The sequence below is a fragment of the Epinephelus lanceolatus genome, chromosome 14 (assembly GCF_041903045.1).
Source record: "Epinephelus lanceolatus isolate andai-2023 chromosome 14, ASM4190304v1, whole genome shotgun sequence".
Lineage (NCBI taxonomy): Eukaryota > Metazoa > Chordata > Actinopteri > Perciformes > Serranidae > Epinephelus > Epinephelus lanceolatus.
Window position 1 is genome coordinate 17,964,221 of NC_135747.1, and position 21,114 is coordinate 17,985,334.

At 40.6% G+C, this 21,114-nt stretch overlaps 1 protein-coding gene across 1 annotated transcript in view; it reads right to left on the reverse strand.

Annotated features, from left to right (window-relative positions):
- Positions 1 to 922: 922 nt before the first annotated feature.
- edar (ectodysplasin A receptor) overlaps positions 923 to 21,114 on the reverse strand; it is a 49,540-nt gene continuing 29,348 nt past the window's right edge. The window contains exons 5-12 of the mRNA XM_033616964.2: positions 18,051 to 18,136; positions 12,389 to 12,466; positions 11,810 to 11,935; positions 11,641 to 11,715; positions 7,832 to 7,904; positions 4,474 to 4,795; positions 4,296 to 4,359; positions 923 to 3,828 (exon numbers count right to left, since the gene is read on the reverse strand). Coding sequence (XP_033472855.1) covers positions 3,443 to 3,828; positions 4,296 to 4,359; positions 4,474 to 4,795; positions 7,832 to 7,904; positions 11,641 to 11,715; positions 11,810 to 11,935; positions 12,389 to 12,466; positions 18,051 to 18,136 — 1,210 coding nt within the window. The 3' untranslated portion in view covers positions 923 to 3,442. The remainder of the gene's footprint in view (positions 3,829 to 4,295; positions 4,360 to 4,473; positions 4,796 to 7,831; positions 7,905 to 11,640; positions 11,716 to 11,809; positions 11,936 to 12,388; positions 12,467 to 18,050; positions 18,137 to 21,114) is intronic.

Sequence of the window (21,114 nt, forward strand, 5' to 3'; positions counted from 1 at the left end):
CCAGACTAAAATATCTCAACAACTTCTGGATGGATTGCCATGAAACCTTTTCACAAATATTTATTATCCATACAATACTCTTACAGATTTTGGTGATCCTCTGACTTCTTCTCTGGCACCGTTGCGAGGCTGACATCTGTGGCTTTGAGTTAAATGTATTGGCAACTGTTGGATTGAGAACCATAAATTTTGGTACTGACCTTTATGTCGCCTCAGGATGAATTGTAATGAGTCGAGTGATTTCCTGACTGTTCATTCAGTGCCATCAACAGGTCAGATTTTTTATTTGTCCAGTACGTTGGCTTATGATTAAATACTAGGGCTGTGCGATGGAGAAAATCAAATATCACAATATGTTTGACCAAATACCTTGATATTGATATTGTGTGCAGGGTTGACTACTGGTGCTTTCACAACATATTTACACTATGAGATTTTTGATAATGGAAGAGCTACAACAGTCTAATAAGTTAAAAAATTACATTACTTTACTGTAAAGCAGCCTCTAAAATTGGGAAAAGACAACACTTTTGATATTATGATAAGACTAAGATGATATCTAGTCTCATATAACGATATCAGTTTAATATCAATATATTGCTCAGCTGTACTTCAAGCTCTTCGTTTTGTCCTAATTAATAAATAAATACAGTGAACATTATACCTGCTACACATCTGCAAGTGAGCTAAAAAAACACTAAGTACAGCCTCACAGAGCCACTAGCATGGTTGTAGACTCTATCATATCAACTTATTGCATACCAGCACGAAATGTACAAAATAACTGCACCAAAGCAATTCTGTAAAATGTTCCATAGTCATTGTCTCACACAAAATTCCTTTTATCAGGTAACAGCCAGGATAAACTGCAATAATAAAGATACTTTATTGGTCAATTAAAATACCAAGATTTTTTTTTGCCATACATCTTTATTAATGTATACATTATGTACAATAATAAGTTATATATACAGTTATACTTTGGTTCTGTGATGAGTTTGTGTGTGACTCTACACGCTCTACTATACTGTACGTGCTACTGAGGTAAGTAATCCATGTTTGGCTTCCGTATATCATCCTACCAGCATAATACATGTCAGACAAGAGTTTGCCTGTTTGAGACCAGGGCTTGGGTCCATTTCATTTCAATTCAATCCACAAATTGCATTATTTACAAAAGTATAAAACATCATAAAAATAACAAGTTAAACCTGTTTTGAATTGAACTGTATTGGATAAAGACGACCCTGCTCTAACAGGGCAGTATATTGAAATGTGAGCTTTTTATTTGCATTGACAAGAGATATTAAAGAAAAAAGATCTGAATACATGCTTGATAAACATGCACATTAATTAATTTAAAGAACTGGAGTCCAGCCCCAGAGTCTGCGATATAAAATAAGAACAGAAAAGGCATAAGAAAAAAGAACTTGGCAGCTGGTGATGTGTTTGATTTTGTGCAGAGCGGTCATGGGACATTATGCTGACAACATCAGACTTCAGATAAAAATCAGTCTTATTCCCGAGAAATGAGATCAAAGCAAGTCTTGGCATTGCTTGTTAAAGTTGGCGCTAGCTGCTGAGATTTGAAGCTTTAACTGCTAGAAAAAGCAGGACGATGACCTACAGCTTCTTACCTGTTAACGTCATCATTATTAATGGAGCTAGGAAGAGCGTAAACGTGACGCTCCTCACAAAGTTTAACACGATGCTTATCGGAGCCACCCTCAGTCTCTGTGCGTACAACGCTAACCAGCTTCAGCTGCTTCTCAGAGGTGGACAACTGCATATTGTTCTCATTTGCCATATTGGTCCCATAGGGGGAGAGGGGAGCTTAAATCCTGTCTGAGCATGACTGAGCCGACCACAAAAGCTGAGTAAGGTCAGACGTTATGGGGCGAGTGTAACGCTGCTTCCACCGCGACCGACTGCATTCTTGCACCGTTCACATCGCAGCAACCCCGGGGGCAGTTAGTAATGCCTCTGCCGTGGCATCTCTGTTTTTAATGCAGGGTTTTAACAGGTTTTCCACTGGGCTTTCAGTGGTTAAGTGGCCCTAAATGCTTAATTGGGTGCTGGAAATCACAGGCACTTTGCACCCGCTCTGTAAACCACAACACTTCAGCCTATTAGGGGCCCGGGGAGCCACACGCCAAATAATTAGGGCTGGCGGCAGCACTAGACCGCAGCGTTGAGGTAAAAGGGGAATAAAGGGGGAGAGGAAGAATTATGAGGGGGGTCACAGACTGGGTCACTGCTGAGGAAGTAGTTGCAGTAAATAGTATACTGGTGTGTGTGTGTGTGTGTGTGTGTGTTAAAGTTGGGGAAAGTGGATTTGCGTGTGGATTTAGGTAAAACATGAGCAACAAAGTGATGCTGTATTCATGCACTGTATGGGATTAACACCGGACACACCACCTTAAATTGTTCAGTCCTGTGTTTTTATAAATATAATTAACTGACTTTATGTTTGTGTTCAGCAATCCCACACTTAACACCCATATTTTCAATTAGCAAACACAATGTTTTTAAAGAATAGTGGTGTGTAATGTTGACTGTGTGTATGCTTGCGACTGGTGGGGACTCAGAGACGCGGTGGTGTCCCAAACAGCCCAAAGTTCTCAAGCACAATGAAAGCCGATCTGAGTGATGTTTAGTATTTCCAGCTGGGCGTAATGATTGCATTTTAAGTAGGGAGCTCATTTCTGCTGTCTTCCTTGCATGATGACAGCACAGCCAAAGGGCGCAGTTACAGTTATGAATGTTAACTGATGCTGCGGTCAAACGGGGTCGCCTTCTCAGTACGGACACAAACATCTAGTTGCATCAGCTCCGGGATTTAATATTAGTTTTTGGTCCTGATCAAACGGTTCAGTGAGAGGACAAGAAGGCGACCTCATTCCTCTCACTTATAGTGCACCGGTTTGCCTACAAGACAGACACTTAACTGGCACTGCTGCAAAGAGCTGCTCGGTGATTGTTTACATCAGCACACCAAACACAGTGATTTTTAAAATGTATAGTACATTTTTTAACAAAACTTTTCTGTTGCGTCCAGCGCACAGTTAATCTAGCTATTTTTTTTACTAAAAAGCATTTTGAGAAAGACAAAAATCTAAAAAACAGACAATATCTTGAGTGACAAACTAGAGAACAATGTTAATCTTTGGTCTTTGGTTTTGTCTTTCTCAAACTCTGAAGCACTTTAAAAAGACAGAACATGAAGGTCATACAAAGTTTTTCAGATTATTAGCTTCTTGACAGAGAAAACCCATGACGGGAAAGCAAGGATTGTACACGGGGAGGTCCACTGACATTCTTCATGTGATGGGGGTAAGGTGTATACTGTATATGTGCTGTCCTTGTCAGAGCAGTTTCCATCCCTACATACATGTATACTGTAAGGCATCCAAGTCTCTCAAGTCTGTGCTCCAACGCATATTTAGACACTGGCGCAGCGCTGGGACGGAGATGGGCACGGGGATGGACAGACCAGCTGGCTGTGAAAACTGCTGTTGCCCTGCCGTCCGGCAGCCGCCGCCATCTCACCGCTGCCCAGCACGTCTGAGCAGAGCGACTCCACCGCGTCCAGCCTCTCAATCTGCACCAGGCGTGTCAGCAGGTCGGGGATGCTGTAGCCCGCTGTGCTCACTCTCTCGAAGAGCTGCAGGCCGTCGCTCATGCCACCGATCTCATCGCGCTTTAGCCCGAAGCTCTCGGCCAGGTGCCTCCACGTCTTTACCACAGCCGCCTCGCTGCTGTAGGAGGAGCTCAGCATGCGGCTGGTCTTCTCCAGACAGTCAAAGGGAAGCTCTGTGGGGCTCAGGCCTGGAGAGAAACAGGAGTGTTAGCGACATTATTTTTAGCCATGCTAGTGGTGCAGCTGTATGGAAGGCAAAGTGGGTCATTCGATCAGTTCACCATTTTGTGTCCAGACTGAAAATGATGAGAGAAAAGTATTGGAAGGATTACAGTGAAATTTGGCACAGATATTCAAGGTCCTCAGAGAACATCAGCCGCATTATGTGTTTAGTTCTAATGATCAAATGTTAGGTCGCTAACATGCTAAACTAAGATGGTGAACAAGTCTAAATTTTGTTTACTTGTGGAGCAATATCCCTGTGGAGTGATTTAATGACTTCTTTTTTTTCTTCAAAATGATACAACACAGTTCATACAAAGAGTTCATCTTTAGCAGAGAGATGTAAAACTCTCCCACAGTATCGACAGAAATCAATTCTTGATTACAAGCCTTGGTAAGATCAATATTTTTTTTCTGTGTAAGAGAGACTTACCCTCCGTCACATTGCAGGCCCTGGCATACAGATCCAGGATCTTTTTCCTTCGGCTTTGTAGCATCTGTGTGTGAATAAAAAAAGACAGTGTGTGAGTTCCAGATGAAGCTTAACTGAGGATCTGTTCACAGTCATATCTTTCACTCTAGTGATGTTTTTAAAAGCTTCAATTTCCTACCCCCGGGGTTTTATTGTTGTTGACTGCGTTCACACTGCTGATGTGGTTGGTGCTGGCAAAGTGGTTGACATTGCCGATGTGGTTGGGACTGGGGATGTTGTTGGCCTGTCCGGCTGCAGTGGTTGGGGATGCTGTGCAGGCTCGTTCCTGCTCCAGGAGGCCCAGAGAGAGCAGGCAGAGGTCGGGCTTGTTTCCCAGGTTGACGAGGCACGGGTTGGGGTTGTTGGTCTCAGCTGATCCCTGCTTGTCTGATGCCGCCTCCTCGTCGCTGTCTATGCTGCGGCTCAACAGCTGCTCATTCTCTGACGATGCGTCATTTTCACTGCACACACAAACACACACATATTTCAATATATTTTCATGTGCATACACTCACTGGTATCCCATAAAACAGTGGTTCCCAACTGGTCCAGCCACAGGGTCCAGATTTCTCCTTAGTCAGTAGTTTGAGGTCCACACAGTTTATTACATTCATACTTGCGTTTGGCCATGACATTGAGCTAGTTTCCTGTCTTAGTCAAGTAGCTGTCTGTTAGTCACTCATTCTACAGAACAGCACAAGCTCTGTGCTGGAAATTCACTGTACTTAAAAATTTAGTGTTTTTTTTTTTTTTTTTTTACAAACTTGGCACATTTATGAGTCACTTACAGTCAATTCAGAGTGGGCCCACAATCTACTTCTGGACCACGACCTACCAGTTGGGAACCACTGCCATACACTTTAGATGTGTATGGTTTTCCATTGATTAGCTCAAGCTCCTAGACAGCACCTAGTAATTGCCCAATGGCAACCTTTGGGGCTGAAAAATGAAGCCAACATGGAAGTGTCAAAAACTGCAGTTCCTCTACTGGCCACTTGAGGCTGGCTCCCTTGGCCAGTAAATCCCCATAGACCCCCATGTTAAAATGTCCAACATGGTCACTTCTGGCTCCAAAAATCCAAGATGGTGACAGGCAAAATGTCAAACTCATTCACTTTCTGAAACTGCTTATCCTGTTATGGGTTGTGGGGGGGCTGGAGCCTATCCCAGCTGACATTAGGCAAGAGGCAGGGTACACCCTGGACAGGTCGCCAAAATACTGCAGGGCTGACACATAGAGACAGACAACCATTCACACTCACATTCACACCTACGGATAATTTAGAGTCACCAGTTAATTTGCATGACTTTGGATTGTGGGAGGAAGCCGGAGCACCTGGAGAAAACCCACTCCACACATGTTGTTTCCCTGTGTTCCCACATTGTATTTTTAGCTAAAGTAACCCCACTGCTGGCTGTAGCTTCATATTTGCCGTTCAGACAAGATAATAAAGTGAATGATTATTTCCCAAGCTTCAACGATAACTGAATATTATAACCTTAATGAAGGTAAGGGTCCTTGCAGACTTCTTGTACTGGATTGCATTAGTTTTAGCTATGTGTGTATATTCCTTTGAACGTCTCTTCCCTCACACTCTGTTGCTTTGCACTCTCATATATCTGCACAAATGCACTATTTCTGTTTCAGGTAATCAAAATAACTCTGCAGAATATGCAGTTTTTCTGTCCCACTGCATAATGAAATGGTGTGAGTGACAGCTAATGCACACAGGATGACTCTGTGTCTTTGCAAACCTTAAAGAAACTTTGACACATGAAAATGAAGCAGAGAAGAATGCTGTTATTGTTGTTGCCATAGCTGCTGATGTTCCTAAGCTGTTTCTGTGATTGACTGAAATAGCCCTGCGTTTTACAACATGATACCATGTAATATCATTTGATTACCCGTCCTCTTCCTCCCTATGCCGGCTCTGGATTTTCTCCCGAAAGCACCTTGTTGACAGAGATGCTCACAGAATGCCATTGTTTCAGAGTCCCACGCTCTTCTCCTGAACGCACACACACAAGATGGCATTGTTTCCTGGACATCTAACACCCACTCTGGCAGCTAAAGCAGTGAGTTAGCACATCCTCTGGCATGCTGCTATACCACACTGTTTACTGCTATTGATGCTGAGAGAGAGAGAGTGTGTGTGTGTGTGTGTGTGTGTGTGTGTACCCCCCCTCCATATATTGGAAGAGTGAATCAATCTAAGCATGTTCACTACGGGCACTGTAACATTTGAGCACAATGGCTCACTGTAGGTTCGTGTGCAGCACTGTATGCTATCATGTATTCCCACACTTCCCTCCGCGCACTCGCCACCAGCTCCGATAAAGCGGCATTGTCTGCACATGAAGGATGAGATGTATGCAGAAAGACGAAGGTGAGAAAACTGATGTTCTTTTGTTGTCTGCCAGGACGTGCTTTCACCTGGTGGTTGGTTTTAGGCGAAGCTTGGAATAAATACCCCTATCCATGTCGACACCTACCCCGTCTGCCCTTCTCAGTGTTTGCTAGGCTTCAGGGCTCATCTAAGCTACCTCACCCACCACCACCACCCCCCAAACCCACCTCTGTGCCTGCTCCAAAGCCACATAATGACTCTCTGCTTCATTAAAAACAAAAAACCCTCAACTTGCTTTCTACATGCCTTACACACACACACACACACACACACACATATTTACGTAGACAAAAAAACAGGCCAGCAGCAATGATACTACTACTGCAGTGACTTGTTCTGTGGTGGCTTAATTATGGGCAGATACTGAAAAAATGACAAAAGGTTCTTTCTGCTGTGTCTTTGTGACGCCACGTACAAATGCACACACACACACACACACACACACACACACTTAAAGATAAGAACACAGTGGTGAATATAAAATACTCTATGTTTCCCATACATTCAGTACATACAGTTCTGAAGCATAATACACACACACATTTGAATAAGCACAAAATGGTGTATAAATACAGTTATTATAGAGAGACACACATACCCTAAGGTTTATATAATTCATAAACATACATACACATCCAATTTGAGATTTTTTTTATGGTGGATTAAGATGCCGGTGAATGAAAGGCGCTAGTGTTGGTGCTGAGAGCAATAAATGGTGGAGTAGTACGGACTACCGATAACAATAACATCAGAATATGGAGAACATCATAATATAGAGTTAGAGCTCTAAACATAATGGCCGTTCTACCTTTGGTGTGTAAATCCCTTTCAAACCTCAGTAGATATACTAAAACGAAGTTGGTGTCCAAGCTCAAGTAGAAAACATTTGTCCGATTTGTTAACCCTTTAGTCCATTTCGATCATTTCAAGGACAGACATGTTTAGATTTCAATAGGAAGCTTGTTTTGTGCCCTGAATGTTTTGTGCACTCAGTATTGCTTAGCTTGATATCAGTTTGTCTGCTTTAGTTTGTTCAACTGAGGAGTATCGATGTGGTGAAGTTCTTTGTGAATGTAGCGTGTCACTCACCTTTTCACCGTCTTCTGAGGAGCAGCTTTTAGTTTGTCGAACTCATCTTTCTCTGAGTAAATCACCACGTTATCTAAGGGAGAAAGGAAACTGATGTTTATACGTGATTTTTTTTCTCACAAATACATAAAACACAGAGAGAAAAGTCAGTAGAAATAACACTGCAAATACAGTAAAATCTCACATGATGTTGGTTACCTGCCGTTTCATATGTGACAAGAATGCCATGTTACACTCAAACATCTCCAAAGGTCTCTTGGGTGTGTGTTGATTTAATGCAAGACACATTTTTGCTGACAGTGGCAATAACCACAGAATGGCAAAAATTTCTCTTCATATCTCATATATTATTCCCTCTTTTAAAAGTGACATATTTTCACTGTGACTCTTAACAAATGCACACAAATCATTTTGGTACATGTCAAAGTCATTTTTATTTTGGTGGGTTATAGTCATAGACTTTAAAGAAAAATGGATGTTGCCACCATTATATGACCATATTTAGATGAGAGGGAGCTGTGGAGGACCAAGGGTTGGATCTGACTCATATACTCTGACGATGCCTTGCAGACAGCTTGTTATTGAAAGCGACTCCCCCCTAATTATGCGTAACTTTAAGCCTTAGTTAAATTTAAACAGATCAGTTATAGAAAAACTCACCCCCCAAACAGTTGTCATGAGTGGGATATTTGCAATGGAGACCGAATTGTTATTTGTACCAGGCTGTAAACGTGTTTATTTCTGCTGTAAAGTTGAGTATTTTAACACAAGGGTCTATGAGCCTGTTTAAACCTGGTATTAACAAGCATTTCGATGATCTGAACACCAGTGGATAGCCGAGACACATCTTGGTTCAGACCTGTGTCTATCAAGCGTCTCCAGCTGACCACTTGTGTTCAGATTTCATTACTGCCTATGTCACTTTTTATGGAGGGTCAAAGGGCCTCATAAACAATTACTACGTCCACTCTCTCCATAGCTGTTCACTAGTCATATTAGCAGTTGTGTCGGTACAGCTGGAGAACTCGCTGTTTTCAACATGCAGAATTCAACATGTCTCCTTCCATAGGGCAAAATGATCACGCAACACTGCATTCAACTCATTGTATAAAGTTATAGAGCATTAACATGCTGCCATCAAAACAACCACCATGATGCATCAGGATACTTTAGCATTTACACTCCAAAAGATATGCAGTCAAATGCCTCCCAGACCACTTTGGCAAGTGGTTTGAGTGATCAAATCACAATGGGTCTTTGTGGTCAATTACATCTGTATTTAGTGCTTTCCACTTGAGATCGGATCACCCAAGATGCATGTTAATACCAGGTGTAAACAGGCTGTAAGGGAATCAACTCCCTCTTGGAGCCAGCCTCAGGTGGCCATTAGAGGAACTGCGGTTTTTTCGAACTTCCATGTTGGATTAATTTTTCAGCCCCAGAGATTTCCGTGTGGTTACTGTACAGCGCAAATTAAAGATCTAAAATTAAGAAAAGATCTCAGATCTGATTTTGTGGACTTTTGTTTTTTACTGCAAAGTAAGGCCAGATTAAACCTACCAACCCTTTTGGTAATAATTGTTGGCATGAGTTGAAGTACCCTAAAGAGAAAAGGTCCCTGAGGCTAAAAGGATGTATACCACGAACAGAGTAACTGCAGCTTAAGGGATGTATAAAATGATTACCATGACTATTATGTGAAATTACACTTACATCATGGATACTGATGGGGATAGACAGCGTAATGAGTGAATACCTAAGTGGAACAAATGCTGTGTGTGCGTGTGTGTGTATGAGAGAGTGTGTGTGTGTGAATTTAAGCGTCTGTGTCTTTCATCTCACAGCCTTATTAACTCAGTGTCTACGTGAGTGACAGCTAGCTCCGGTAGAGCTCCAAGCAATGGGCTTCTCTCCCACGTACACACACAAACACACACGCGCACACATGCACACTCATTGTAACCGCACAGTTATTTAACAATGCAGGCATTTATTTTTTAATCACACTATAACTACTTAATCGTGTTTTTTTAGCTATTACATGATTAAGTCCACTGCCTTGTTGTACCACAAAATGTGTCCGTGGCTGCAGATACAGTGTGTGTGTGTGTGTATGTGTGTGCATCCACACCACATGTAAGTGGTTAGTCAGTCAGTCTGTGAGTGAAATTGAACAGAGCATCATTGTCAGGAGAAATGGCGCCTAAAGCAACGTATGGCTTTAGCTTTGGAAGCTTCACATTCCACCATGATGTACTCATCATACTGCAGGTCTGTCAGTACACACACACACACACACACACACACACACACACACACAAGCACACACTTGGATTTGCATATATTATGCTACATGCTACATAAATAAGCGCATACATACGCGACAGAGCAAACACTATTAACATTTAGATGGGATTGGGTTTATTTGATTACATATTTAGTATAGCTGTAATCAGTGTTGCATTGGTTGTTGGAGGGCAGATCTTTACATGAAGTGAGAGTTCAAGTGTCTCATAATTCATACACACATGCTGCTCCAGAGACTCTTCTGCTTGACCATAACACAATTCTGAAGGAAACCCAGAATTTGCAATTTACAGCTTCAATAAAATCAAAAATATATATATCAACGAAGTGCAGAGCACTACAGGAGTGTCTTGGATATACCTTTGCAGATATAAGTGTGTCCACTGATAACATAGCGTTTAGGTTTGAAGAATAATTTAGACATAATCGATGGTATAGAGGTAAAATTACACAGTGTTGCTCCAATCACTGCTGGGTGGTATCTGTGCTGCAACTGACGGTTAAGTAAATTGTGTGCTGTGTCACTGTGACTCTTGCAGAGTAATTTTATAGTCGTTAAAGCGGAGGGTGGCAAAAAAAACAAAACAAAAAAAAAAAACAACCTAATTATAGTTTGTTTCGTTACTGCAATCATGATGCTTTGTGTGTCTTTGTGAAGTTGGGAGTGTTTCAAAGTTTAAACTGCATCTGCTATTGAGTATAGATTTTGTAGGCTCTCTTTTCGGAACTGTGCAATGTGCAAGAGAAGTTTATGGAAGCATGGAAATGATCAGATTGTGACCGTTGGCCTGTTTATTTTTACAGATATGAAAACACTGAGAACGCTGGAGAGGGAAGGACAGATGGTCTGCACATAAACAGTCACTGGGTTATTGTATGCTCGTGCTCTGCTTTGTTTCTGCAATTTATTTCTACTTTTTAAATTACAAAAGAAACATCTACCTACACAGTAACAACAGCTACTTTTATTCTCAAGCAGTGCTGGCTTTTACTGCCTGACCTTAGTTTAATAATGTCTAACTATTTTAATGTATAGTCCTCTTAATGATGCCTATTGGCACTATTGCTTCACTCAGTGGTGTCCTCACCTGCTCACTAGTATGCTACTTATTAAACAGATTCTTGTAGTATTACATTTATGTGCAGTTAAATACCATCACTTGTTTGTTATAAACTTGGATCCAAGCCCTTGTCCCGGTGGCCATGTTTATGAACACAAATGTGGATAATGTTAGAATTGTGTATACAAGGATATAAATCACAAAATTACTCGTGTTTCATGAACACATCCAATCTGGTACACAATCAAAACCAGGAAAAGCCTCATAACCAGGATACTAGTGTGCATGTAAACAAGACTCCTAATTATTAAGCTAGAATACAGATGGGAGTTAAGTCAGGTCATGAAAGACACCACACAGGAAGCCATTAAGAAGCTTAAATGCTGCGTGAGCTCATTAATTGTTAAATGTGAGTGTATGGATGTGTGTTCCATGTCTCACCAGGGACATCTTTCTTGTCTTCCTGTTTGTTGGTCTGAGCTTCCACTGCCTTCACAACTTGTCCAGAACAACATGCTGCAGACACACACACATTAGAAACATTATAAACCACTAATATCAACATTTAACAGAAGATGTGTGTTTTTGTGAGTCTGTCTGTCTGTCTCACCCTGGCCACTCGGTTTGGCCTTCAAGATATAAAACATGATGATGAGGACAATGGCGATGGCCATGATGAAAATGGTCGACATGGCGATAATGAGAGCCGTTGCTAGGTGACCTTGTCCGGTGGGATCTGAAACATGGAGGCAATGATGTAATGTAATGTTAATGAATAGTGTGTGTGTGTGTGTGTGTGTGTGTGTGTTTAAAATATAAAAATAGAAACAATGGATGGTAGCAGATAGGGATGCACAGGTCTGATACTTATATCGGATATCTGAGCAGATACTGAATCAGAGAGCTGGATGGGGTATCAATGGAGCCAATCTATTCAATTCAATGTTTATTTCTGTTTTACAAAGTGAGAAAAGTGATGCTCAAGTCAAGTCTGATGTTGCCTTACACATAAATGAATGATCTCAGTCACTTCCACACAGTGAGGCATACAGCTTATCCATTAAACACCGGTATCTGATCAATATATGGAATCAGCCAAAATCTAGCCTGAAAAACTCGGATAGGTGTATCCCTAGTAATAGAGAGGTAAGGGTTGTCTGTATATTTCTGTGTGGGTATTTGCACATACCTTTATGTAGATGAGGGAACACAGTAGTGCTGCCAGGGTCGATCACAGGTTTTTCTTTTGGCCCGCCTGTTGTCCTGCCTGTGAAACACACACATACATGCAGACACATACAGTCAATCCTTTGTCATTAATTGTGGATATGCGTAAATAAAGTGCTGCGATGGCATTTTTTGTAGGCTGATGCCAATGGTAGCATCACCCTGGTTCCCTTGTCAAAAATCCACTTTTCCATTGGATTTTAGATTGTTGCCAAAAAAATAAGCTCAATGACAAACAAAAATTTATAATACTTACAAGTTTTGTTAAGCAAGCTAATCTTCACAAACTAACAACACTTTTATGATTTTTGAAGCATAAATGCAATCACTAGAAGTAAGAAGCTAACGTTGGGCTATAAAAAAACAAAACGGCTTAACGCTGCCACTATAATGAGGCTGTAAAGCTGAGTTCAAGGTGATGATGTTCTGTAGTAGATTTAGCCACTTGTTAGCAACTGCCTTTTTAAGACACTTAAGGCTTTGAAATTCACAGTGGGGTAATTACTGATGTATTTTATGTTGTAGAACAAAATGTGAAAGTCTCTTAAGCCTGTGTTCACCACAGACCTTAGTTTAGGCATCTAAACAGAAGCCCATTGAAAAAATCCATTGACTTTGAGACGAGGAAACCGAGAGTGCAAAAATGCTAACTAGTTTCTGGGTTTTATGGCTCATTCCTGGACCACAGGAATGTGCAATAGCAGGGCAACTACAGTATAATCCGTCGCATTTATTCTTATCTTAAAATTTCACTGCGAAACTCGTCTTGCAGCCTTACCAACACAGGCATAAGATACATCAAAAAGTGCGGAAAATTTGGGAATGGTGTGTTATGACTTCTCTCAGAGATTCACCAAGCGATTTTTTACGAAAATCACCAAAAAAAAAAAAAACCTTCAAATTTCCCATTGACAGTGATTGGAAATCATCGAGAAATCGACGTAAACAGAGAAAAACGCTAAAATCGTGCCTACTTGAGGCCACACCAAGTTGCCAAACTTTGACATAGAAAACCGATTCAAAGTTTAAACAGCTCATGAGATTCTGGACTTTATTGGGCTAAAACGGTTTAATATGTATATGTAATACATGTAGTATGCAGCACTTGTAGCAGGCAGTACATATAGTAAATGTGTACATGTACTTAGTAGTTGGTGGCGGTAGCAGGCACCCGTCAAAATTTCTTGTGAAATTTTCTAGTTTGTCTTATTGTTTGTCCATATATTCATTGCACGCAAAACCTTAGCTACTATCAGAGGGCTAACACACATAGTTTAACATTTAGGGGAAATATGCTTAATAACTTCCTGCCAAGAGTAAGATGAGAAGATAACTCTCATATCTTTAAAGTTAAATGCACCACCAGGAGCTGCTTAGCCTAGCTTAGCTTAGCACAAAGACTGTAACCAAGGGGAAACAGCTACCCTCTGTATAAAGTACAGAATAAAGAAACAAGATATAACATGTAAATTTCTGATCTTTAGATCTTTAGATTTTGTTACCTTAGGATGGTGCTAAGCTAGCAGTGTCCCCCTGTTTCCAGTCTTTGTGCTAAGCTAAGATAACCAGATGCTGGCTGTACTACCATACACACATGGCCGTTAATTCAATCTTCTCATTCAAATTTAAAAATAATTAGCGTATTTCCCAAAATGTCAAACTATTCCTTTAAAGTTAGTTTAATGATGCACCACTTTCTTTCAAAGATAATGCAATTTTTCAGATTGGCCGAAGGAGAAAGAACCAGAAATACTGATCGCCTTAAATATTTGTCACTGGCAGAGGCAACATGACATCTGTCACTGGTTATGGCATGTTAGCGTTGGCGTTGCATTTTATTGACTCCCCCCCTCCCCCAACAGTGTTCCATGACATCATTTTGCAAGCAGTAACACTTCACAAAAGCAAACGATCTGCACTAACAGCAGCCTGTCCTAAACTTTACCTCTCTCAGGCCTTCTCTTGCCACAGTCAACAAACTGTTGTATTGGGAAGCGTGGATACAGGGAGGATTGCTCTCATGCCAGATTTCTTTTTCTCTCTGATCACTTTCCATCACTACCACTACCCCCCCCCCCCCTTCCCATCTGTCTCTTTTTCTGGATTATTCATCGACTGTGTTTCCTCTTTCCTAATGGAGCTGTAAACTCCTGGCAGCTCATAAATCAGCTCTTTTAATCAGTCTTTTATTTCACCAAGTTAATACACTGTAGACCTCTTTGGCATGTGCCCTGCTGCTTCCCGTGGTCTCATAGCCTCATGTCATCACACACACACACACACATGCACACACACATCAGTGCCCTGTGGCTGCAGACATTAACTCGGGGTATGTGTTTACACTCTGGATAAGGATATGAGCCTGAACTGGAATTCTGTTTAGTGTCTTGTGGTTTCATCTCGTAATCATGTCTTGCAGGCTGAACTCACACTGCAAAATGATAATTCTGCAGGGCAATCTGGGTACTGAGGTCCAAACTAACTGAGAGGAGCAGAATTACAGAGCAGGGGAGATATAAAAAAAAAAAATCAAAGCATTTTTGTTTGAGGTAAGAATTATGAGCAGGGATGAAGCAAAGGTTAGCTTATGATAAACACTCCTGTGTGAAAATGTGATATCAAGCCACACACAGAGGCAAAATGAGATTAACAATGTGTGTTTACACTTGGTACACTTTATGATTTCTGTTAATAGTGACTTAAGCATTTATGTGTGTTGGTGCCCATTTAGAAAATGGCAGTAAAAGTCAATACAATCAAAAGGTGAAGGTGAAGACTGAGTGACAGACTCTTAACGTCTGCCTGCCAAAGAGTAGCATCAGCGCAGGCACTAACATGCTAATCATCTCTCTTTCTCATACCCACTGAAGTTTTAATTATCACACACACAGAGCAAGGCAGGAGCCAGGGTAATTTACAGATTACATGGCGAGTGTCAGCCTGCCTTCACCCTGAGCAAGTAGAACTCCCAGCTTTCAGCTCCTTCTTTTATTTACTGTTGGGGGGGTGCATTATTTTTATGTTCTCATCTAAAGGGGATTTAATTAAAATGTACCACAGCTTGACTTAACACACAGGGAGAAGTGGAGAATGCTCTCTGTGATTTTATCTTTTATCCAGATTAATCGAACATGTTACAGAAAGCTGTACTGCATTTACGCTTTGCTGAAGAATTTAAAATTAGAATTGTTTTCATACCATTATTTGTCTATTTCGCATCTCCTTATTATTAATTGATATAATACACACAATAGCATTTACACCTTTGTCCAGTTGATTAAAGGCTATAATTCATCAGGCCACCTCATGAGATTAGGTTCTTAAGCAGGCATTAATGGCCAAAAAGTAAGTAATGAATGGTTAAAATATTAAAATGTAAAGTTGGACCTTTTGGGAAATTCTCTTGATTGCTTTCTTGCTGAAAATGCACCCAATTTGGATGTTATTACCCCATTAAATGGCTGTTATCCATGATTTTTAGTCTTATAGATATAGGTTTGAAGGGGCCTGTCACACCTACTATTAGGTTCAGAGGCCATTATCAGCCCATTAAATGGCTGTTTGCAAATCCAATGTTATGAAATGGTTGCAGTTTTGTTAGGTTTCATTTGTGTAAGGTTGAGGCACAAAAATTAAGTGGTTACATCTAGGAAAACATATCATTAACGGTTAAAATGCTGCTCTCCTGGGTGAAAGTCCTGTGTTTGTTTGACCAATCCACCACCTTTCCCACCCATCACTGTCTTTCATGCTCTTTATACTACATCACCTGCGCCTACTTCACACCCTCTCCTCTACAGGCCCAGGCTGCTTTTTGGGGTTTTTGTCTTTCAAAACACACTCATTAAATATGACACAATAACAGTACCATTCATTTCCGACCTCTTCAAATACACTCAAAGGGGGTTTTGAGCAATTATGGGCCCATAAATATTATTTCCATAGCAGTATGTATCAGTCTCTCATTTTTTGATCAATGTGATCTATTTGTCACATGTGGGCAAACCCACAGGGGGCACAGCAGGACGGTAAGGATATCCGCCTCCAGCTCTGCACCAAGTACTGAAAATGACTTGAAATGTGAAATGACATTGACAGTCTATTAATCTGACCACCACTGAGGGATAATTTTCAATTATTGTGACAAAAATTAAAATTTGAGCCTGATTTTCAAACTAAATGGTTTGATAAAATGGACGTTTTTGGCCATGAAGAACATTATCTACAGTATGTAATTATATTCTAATGGACTAAGGTCTAATCTTCTCATTTTTCATGCTGTTTTGAACTACATCTGAGGCTATTTTATCTTTAAATGAGGACAAAAGAGGACAATTAATTACATTTTGCATTTATCTTTCTCTCTTTTGCCTTAAAGATTTAAAAGTAAGTGTCAAACTAACAAAGACGTAGTGGTGGTGCAAACACCTGGAAAGTAGACGACAGGAGGAGAAAGAGAAATAGTACATGTAAATGAAACTTTGCTTTGCATGATAAATAGTAATAGAGAGCGGTGATAATTTAAAACTGATTAATGTGACCTGAAAGTTATTAATGCCATTTGTAAAAAAAAAAAAAAAAAAATTGTGGTGGGCTATTTGTAATCAACTTTATACAAATTAACATTGGCGAGACAGCCTAAAGGAAACCCTGTGGTGATTGAAAGTGCATTCAAATTCAGCATTATAGAATGAAAAATGCTGTATAATAAAGTATAATGCTGAAACATTATTTTAATATTGTATTCTGACAAATCACAAAGGCTGGGTTGTAAACCTTTTTGCTCCCTGCAGCTTCATGAGGCTCAGCATCACACTTGCTTACATACTGTGTCATATGTTTGCAATATTCCTGCATGCATTACCACCTCTGTCCAATATGAAATCTGCAAAATATCAGAAACGTATTCTTTGCTTGACAACATTCACGCTCTGTGTTGCAAGTGTGAGGAAACGTTTATGAACTGTGGAGGCTGATGGTGAATGGGAAACGGAAAAACGGAGACAACCTCTGGTAAATATTATCGTCCAGAGATGTGGGCGCAGCAACAGCTGGCGCCATGCACACACACACACACACACACACACACACAAACACACACACACACACACACACAGATGCATGTACACACAGTGTCAGGTATGCAGGGTAATCAGTGAGGCAGTGAGGTTATGGATAAGCTGCCAAACACCCCTCAGGAGCCAGGAAAGCAGAGGTGCAGGAAGGGGAAGGTGGGGGTGTTCTACTCCTTTGTGTCCATAAGCAGAGCCCCGCTGACAAGGGAGGACAGTGACTAGAGGGTTTACGAGAACGCACCACAACCTCTGACCTTCGATTGTTCCTCGCAAACTAAACCTAGGCTTCAACATCTGCTTCTACGCAGCCTGTCGCCTTTTATTTCCTTTCATTTAGAGAGAAATCTTTAATGTTTGGTAGCTTTGAATCCGGCGGAAACCAGGTCTGTGTCTGGACAGAGAAAGCTGTGAAGATAAATGTTGAAAAAAGAAAAAAGGGGGGGGGGGATTCATAGTTGAACAGAGAATAAAAGGTTTCTGGGACGAAAGGTTGGAAGCAAGCGGAAGGAAGGGGAGGGAGAAATTAAACAGTGAAGAGGTGGGTCTTACATTCTTTGGTGTTGCGTGGTGCGTTCTGGCAGGAGTGGCAAACCATCCTATAAAGGTTCCTGGGTCTGTTTTCCAGCATGTAATACCTGGGAGACATAAAATACACGAGTATAAACCATCAACTTGTTAGACTATATAATTAGGCTACAATAGAGCTGGTTAGGCCTAGTGGAGATAAACGATTACAAGGAAATGTGAACAGTTTAAAATAAAAACTGTTGTGTTCTTAAAGCACGCACAGCACAGCAGGTGTGTATAAGGTATGTGGCTTCCCTATACCTTCCTGACATACTCTGCCTACATGGTGCATAAGTATGGGCAAGCTGCTGGGGTGAAAAGTTTGCCTCAGTGAAGACATGTACATAATTGATGCCCTTAAGGCACCATGGATGGCTTGGTACGTATTACTGCCCTGAGTCATGAAGCATCTATTAGAGTTAAGTCTGTGAATGACTGGTGGTGGTATTAAATCACTTAGGCTTGAGAACATGAGCAGAATTTCTATATGCGTGTAATGTATGCAGCGTGCAGGTAATTAGCTGATGCCTCCATATATCTGATAAAGTCAGAGAAACTGGTTCAGTCTTGTGCAAATGGACACTTCAGCTTCACGAGAGCAGGAGAATTCATTAGATGAGGAAACATCTGATTTAGCATTTCTACCATTAGTCACTGCATTTTAACAACTAATATACTAATTAACAGTTTATGAAAATGTGTAAATATTATCTGGTAATTTATGATGAAGAAATTAGCATTAATATTGCACTCTCTATCATTATTCTAAATTGCTTATCATGTGATAAAATCACACAGTCTGCCTGTCATTTATAGATGCTTTATATACCTTTGTCTAAAGTGGTATTAAACTCTTACAAAGACTTATCAAACTATTTAGAAGATTGGAGGCAAAAGTGCCCGTGAGACAGTGAATTACTCATATATTATCTCTTACATTATATCAAGTAGTTATGGCCAAATGGTAATGATGAAAAAATGATTAAAAACCAGCAGGTACACAGTATTTGCCAGATAGAAGTGGTTTACATCATCTGATAGCTGGAAAACAGAAGATTAATTTGAGATGCAGCTCAGCATGGTGTAATAAACACTGTGTTTTGTTAAGACATCTATTTAAACCTTTAAAGTTTAAAGTATAGGGGCTTTGAACATTACAATGGAAGCTAATGGTGCCCATTTCCATGCTCAATTATGTCTCATAAGGTGTTGCAGCAATCTTTGGTTGATACCATTTGTCATTGCCATTTGTTTGTACAGAATCGATTAAAAATGGTCACAAATCCTTTCAAAATACCAGGTTTTGACAAAACATTTGGGAACATCATAGAAAAATCAATGCTGTGATTTGACATTGAAACTTCTGACATTTAAAGATTTCTTTAAGAATTGCATTTTTCTGTGATTGGATGGTGAGCACTTCTGTTCTGGAAACTAATGAGAACCCCCCTTATTGTCAAAATATCTGTGGCAGCCATTCGTCCTCTGAATGCCTGATGTCTCTAGTTTGTGTTTGTAAAGTTTCATGAGGCTCTGATTATCCTAGTGGTCACAACAGGTCATTGTATACAGAGATGTCTGTTTCCAAAAATGGTCTAACTACGATTAAATGGCTACTATTAAAACTGGGCTCACTGAATCTTGAAGAGTCTCAGCTTTCCAGTGATACCCAGTTTATGCAGAATGCAGAAATATTCAAATACAATAGATGAAACTGCATGGGACTAGCATAAAGTGGGTACGCCTGTAAAGTGAGACTCATGGGTACTACCCATAGAATCCACTTCATTCAGATATCTTGAAGTGAGACATTAAGGGACCCCTGCAAAAACGGCAACGCCGGTTTTTCACTTGCCAGAGTTTAGCCTAACTTTCAAGCATCATTTAACAATTCCCTCGGTCTTCTAGTTTCATATAATACCAGCATTGTCATTTTATAACTCAGCCTGCTACAGCCTCTTAAAGACAGTGATGTCGGCCAGGATCACCAATGGCCTGGCAGGTCTTCGAGGTTTAATTAATCAGTAACAAATCATACAGATGACCTTTCTTCATCTTCACAAGCCCTTAAAAATATTACATATGCAAAACTGCAGCTAATATTTCAGAAATTTGTACTAGAAGAAATATTCTGGTCACACAAAGACAATGATTTACTGTTATGCATTATTAATACATCATTGATAATATGTCATAGATAATAATAAAGTATTAAATTTCAAGTTCATGTGAGCTCATCGCTTAATGAAGGCTTGTAAACATTAATTATTTTAGAGTGTTTCTAAAGTTGCTTCCAGGGAAACCAGCAGACAACAGACTCTTCCTAGTTTTCCTCCAGGTCTTTCTCTCTGCTGAGATTCAGACTGTACCTGAATTTTATCGCCACTGTTCAGGCCTGTTCTGTTCTGCATCAGACAGGCATGGACACTGCTAACTGCAGCATACAACACCCACACATACAGTGCAGCACGTACAGTACAGACGCAGACACAGACATGACCAAACTCCTGAGCGAAAGTAAAAACATCCTGTAGAAGGAGACTGGGAGCCAAGAAAAGTAGAAGGCAGCAGGACACAGCATCCTGACTGATGACAGGAGGAGGAGAGTCATGAATCTCATATTTATGCCAAATTCCTTCATGACTTAATTATATACTGCTCACATTCAATCAACAGTTCATTGAGCAAACATTTATTTGTAAAATATATTACACCGCAGGAGATCCCAAACAGCCATTTAACATGTTGGACGCTGTAAGGCGTTTCGTGTTGACAAAGCAGGAGAGGCAAGAGAAGGAGTGATAGATGATGGGAAGGACAAGCGAGGAAGAGGAGGAGAGGACCGTCTGGTAATGGTTAAACGTCCCTGAGTGACTTAATATTTTTAAGTGACAGGGGTTGCATCCACAGCTGTCAAGTGCAAATGAAGAAGTTTAGGATTTAGAGCGTGTTTGCACACAGGGTGGTCCATCCATATGAACTCCTACTGCACATGTGCCAAGATCTTAACAGTCATACTGTGTGATACACAATACATGCCTGTCTC